Source organism: Cynara cardunculus (assembly GCF_001531365.2).
Source record: "Cynara cardunculus var. scolymus isolate 2C chromosome LG 5, CcrdV1, whole genome shotgun sequence".
Lineage (NCBI taxonomy): Eukaryota > Viridiplantae > Streptophyta > Magnoliopsida > Asterales > Asteraceae > Cynara > Cynara cardunculus.
The window spans coordinates 9,309,683-9,314,891 of record NC_037532.1 but is presented as its reverse complement, the minus strand read 5'-3'; the positions used below and the strand labels follow the sequence as shown (position 1 = coordinate 9,314,891).

Genomic DNA, 5,209 nt, shown 5'->3' with positions numbered 1-5,209 from the left:
AAAAAAATTCGGCCAACCTTTAGATACGCTTTGAAAGTGTTTCCAAAGACTAAAATAAGCTTCTCTAAATGTCAACATAAATGTACCCTTTCGAAAACCCTCCCTAAAACCTTCTCCTACCGTTATATAGGGAAGGTTGCTAACGGAAGTAAAAAGCTTCTCTAAAGGTTTTAGAGAAGCTTTTCAAACTTTTAAATACAAAAGAAAAGCTTCTCTAAAGATCATTTTTCTTGTAGTGGTTTGGTCGATTGGATAAAATACGAGGACTAAAAAATCTCAACGCTTCTGATGGCATCATCATGTTTGAAAGAGACGTTGACACCATATCCAACATGCTCATCTAATTCATTCTTAAAAGAGATCTAATTTTCATTTGGTTTTCAACTGATGTTTAGTCTACTAAGTTTATAAGATTCAAATCTATCCCTTATCGAACTATATTTTAAATCAAAGGAACCCTATTTGATATACGTTATGGGAAAACTGATATAACCCATGAAATGATCATTAAATAGCATCTAACGTGATGGGTTTTATGAATATTCATTTCTTAAAACGATAACGACATCGTAATTGTCAAGAAGCCATTTTCTAAAAGGAATTTAGGGTTTTATTTGTTTAGATATACACACAACAATATGGTGATGAAATCCTGCGCATGCAAGGTGTCCTGATAGCAGACATCTGTAACTACCATGTCTCTTGCATTTTTATAACAAAAAGTCCACCTTTTTTGGTTGAAGAAACAAGTATCATTCGGATTCAGAGAACGTAGACAGCATAATTCCCAACTCCAACAATCAGAACCCCTCTATCTCTCTCTAATTTGTAGAGTATCTTGGTATGGAAATAAAGAACACTGGAAGTACAGGACCTTCACTAAATTTACTATGCACCAGCAATGGCGATTTTGGACAAGAAAGTAGATCTTACACTTGTACTTTCTGCAAACGGGGCTTCTCGAATGCACAAGCACTAGGAGGCCACATGAACGTGCACAGAAAAGATAGGGCCAGGTTACAAGAAGAAACCCTAATTACGACAGAACCCACAAAGGGAACAAACTCCATGGATCAAGGCGAAGCACAGTCCTCAAGCGATGAGAAGGGTGATGGTGTACTAAAGAGATCATGGACTTTCAGGGAAGAAAATAGTCCCGTAAGCCCTAGTAGAAAGAAAGATCATGGTTTTGATTTCCAAAAACCAACACTGCAACTCTCTTTATGTATCGAATCATCCTCTACAACTGATTCTTGCATCAGATCACATAAAGTTTCTTCTTTATCGTCGTCGTCAACAGAAGTTGACCTCGAGCTTCGGCTAGGGATGGATTCTGAGGCAACATCAAGAGACCATATTATACGAGATTAGATAGAGAATTACGTCTTCTTGATCTGAGCAAAAACAAACAGGTTCAGGTCGTTGTCAAAGAGATTCTCTTCTTAATTCCTAAATGCTGTCTTTACTTTATATGCTTTTATGTGGCACTGATCACTTTGATCTGTAACTCTTAAGTCCTAATCTGCAACCAAACATATTGCGTTCTTGTTTCAAGTATCTTGCTTTGAATCAACTAGTTTTCACTTAAATTTCATGACCATGTGTTTTTCGGATTTCCCATCATATAATCAACTGTGAATGTGACCCGTCTAGTGTTGAAAGTTATCGGATTAAAAATAGATTGGAGTTATTTGCAAAAATGATTGCTTTCATGTTGATTCAATTAAGGATTTTGAAAGTTTATATAACAACTCCATCACTGACGATAATTTTCTTGCACAATAACTAAATTGGTCAATAGCTATGCAACGTTTTCGTGGCTATGGTATTTCGTATAGCTTAAGTTGATCACAAGACCAAATGTGTAGAACTTGATCTCGTTGTACAACATCATCTCTGTCTTGGGACACTTGGTTCCACATATCTAAATAAAACCCATCGGATAATGAGAACGATTACACACAATGTGTGAGACCAAGCCCGTAGCCGTTGATTAGCTTGTCGCCATGTCGTGAGGCCTCCGCATGTGGTGCATAGGTCTACTTATATATGCGAAGGGGTGAATTAATCCAAAGGCTGTTAGATATGACACATGTCAGGACAATGTTTAGTAATTAAAAAACCCGTATCCTCTAAAAAGGTTAATATGACAATTTACTTTTTGTGTCATATTAAGTTGTCCAAATTCTTTGATAGAAGTTGATAGATCACCTAACTTCGTCCTATGAACTTAAACTCACATTTAGTTATTTAGTTTTACACACATGTACGTTCTAAAAGACTCATTTCGTATGACCTTATATGATATGTTAGAGCCCGAACTTTCGACTTGTTAGCACAAATTTACGGTCATAAATTGTAGATTATACATGTTTCTGTTTGCTAGCATAAAGTGTTGGATGATAATTACTTTTCCTTTCACAAGCACTAAGGTCCTGAACAAACAATAGCGTAATAGATTTAATGTGGTTCCACTACCAATGTGATAGTGTACATCCATGAAAGAGAGATGGTGGTTCGTCTATTCAATACGGAAAGTAGGTACAAGGAGTTCTTCAATTACAAGCTTCAAATCCTTCTCGCTCTGCAAAATGTAAACCCAAGAACTCTCCCTCTTTTTTTTTTATTCATATCCAATGAGGAGTAAAGGATCCACACACGGTAAGTTCCTAAACCTTAGCATTTAAGTCATTGTTTCCATTTAGTCACAAACCCCGTAGCTAGAATCGTTGTTTCTGTACCGAGTGATCTTCACTATCCAACTTGATTTTCTAGCATCACCTGGCTACACTGCAACCAATAATGGCAGCCTCGCAAATTCTGAACCATAGCCTTGTCCCTCTTCGCGACCAAGACACGTTGCTAGGATCACATAACCAATTTGGTGGGCTTGGTGTCACCAATCATGACACCAATATCCTGTTGGTGAATTCTGTCACTGGAAGCCCACTTTTAAGTAGTGCACTCTAACTTGATACCAAATCCAGAAACGAATCAAACAAGCCATAATCATGAACATGAGATACACAGCACAACAATTTACGTGCTAAAGAGCTTTGAGAAAGATCTCCCTTACATATATGTGCTTCATCCTTGAGTTGCACACCAAATTTTCAGCAAGATACTTCCAAGTATAAAGTTTCCATTGTCGCTTTAGCTACAACAATTGGATCTACCTCTGTAGTAGTCAACGCTGCTACCGTTTGCAACCTGGTGCTACCTCATGTGAACACATTTCCCGGTGAAGACTTGCACTTGTCTTTGTCAACCACATAATCTGAATCAGAATAACTAATCAAATTGCACTGAATGATTTTGTATTAAGTGCTACATTGGCTAAAGAGCATAATCTCCCAAGCAGTGGGAGGAGCTCCGTCCTGCAACTGCGTGTCTGATCATAAAGAAATTTCCATCCAAGATTTGATAATTGGATCATTCTCAGCGAAGAACATATGACCAACCATATATACCATCTTTTTATTTTGTTAGAAAATTTATCTTAGAATCATTTTTACAAATGAATTAATTATGTTCAAATTTTGAAAAGATGAATAAACAGCTAAAAGCAAAAACACATTTCATTTCAATGGACCCAATCGATCTTTTTGGAGCTACGGATAAGCAAACCCCTTTTCTTCATTAGTCTTTGTAGGAAAGGTAATATGAAAATAATCCACAAGAAAGGCTGAGAGGAATTAGCATGCCAACTCGCTTTCATCCTTCTTCATGTTTGTAGGTATTTTTAGGGGCTGTTTACCAAATTTTCTATTAAGTCCTGTATGGATAAATTTGTCTGTCTGGATAAATTTGGGTTGCTGTTTACTTTTCTATTTGAATCAACAGTCTGAATAACAAAAATGACCAATTTACCCCTGAGTATTAACTATGGGCTGTTTAGTATACTGTTGTTCATTTTTAAGGCAAATGATATTTCTGAAAAATAAAATATTTAAATAACAAAACATAAATTCATAAATCCAAGTTCAAACACAAAGTAGCCAAGTTCAAATACAAGTTCAAACACAAAAATCCAAGTTCAAACATTATTGACCAAACTATTTGCAATTCCATCTCTCAAAGTAGCCATATATTGAGTGCTATTAGCACCCCATTGTGAAATGTCCAATTCTTCTTCTCCATTTCCTTCGACTTCTTCTTCGTTGTTAAATATATTATCCTCATTGCACTCCATAAACAACTGGTCTTGAATATTATATTTTCTGATGAAATTATGTATCGCAAAGCAAGCAATTACCACATTTCTTTGTGTTGTAAATGGAAAGGGAGCCATCTGCTTTAAGATCGGAAATCTCGCTTTCAAGACACCGTAAGCACGTTCAATAACATTTCTGAGTTGGGCATGTGCATGATTAAACCTTTCTTCTTTAGTCTAAGCACGTCGACGTCGAAGTCGAAAATCTGCCAACCAATACCTTGTGTTACGATATGGAGCCAAAAAATACACGAGCATTGGCGTAGGCAGTATCACAAAGATAATATTTATCTGAAAAACCACCCACATCAATCGTATAATATACAAATAAAAAAACAAATTACAAATTGAGAATGGTACATACCTTGTGGTGGAAAGGGAAAACCAGATCTTGGGTTAAAAGCAACTTCCCTAAGTATTCTAGAATCATGCGCTATACCTTCCCATCCAGCCCAAACAAAAGTGAATATCATGTTGAAATCACAAATTCCTAGAACATTTTGATAGCATCGACCGCCTCCTCTTCCCCTGTAAGCAGTTTGATGACTAGCTGGCACAATTGCATGTATAAGGGTACCGTCTAGAGCACTTATTGCACCCTTCATTAACAGAAAAAAGATTAAATACATTATATGTGTGTGTGTGTGTGTGTGTGTGTTTATATAAAACTTTAAAACGTCAATAATAAGTCTTACCGGAAATATTTCTCTCAAACGTCTTTGATGACTCGACGTATTTGAAGTTGTATCAGAAGTTGTTGGCACCACTATTTCTCTTGTGAATTCCATCATACCCAGTAAAACTTCATGGACACAAACATGAACAGTTCTTGTGGAGCGTTGAAATCTACGTTTAACGCTCGTTATGGCCAATCATCGTCAAAAACATTGCCATTTTCTCTTCTACACTAACATGTCTACTATCTTTCACCCAATTTCGTTGTCTAAAATGATTGCATAACAGTATATACGCTTCACGTGAGAGGCGCATCAACTC

General features: G+C 36.6%; 1 protein-coding gene across 1 annotated transcript; it reads left to right on the top strand.

Annotated features, from left to right (window-relative positions):
* Positions 1-776: 776 nt before the first annotated feature.
* Positions 777-1,521, top strand: LOC112513594 (transcriptional regulator TAC1-like). Its single transcript, XM_025119903.1, has one exon. The coding sequence runs from the start codon at positions 844-846 to the stop codon at positions 1,369-1,371; it is 528 nt and encodes a 175-aa protein (XP_024975671.1). The 5' UTR covers positions 777-843; the 3' UTR covers positions 1,372-1,521.
* Positions 1,522-5,209: the final 3,688 nt, after the last annotated feature.

Excerpts from the sequence above, each read along its gene's own strand:
- LOC112513594 (XM_025119903.1), top strand. The coding sequence starts at position 844 with ATGGAAATAAAGAACACTGGAAGTACAGGACCTTCACTAAATTTACTA.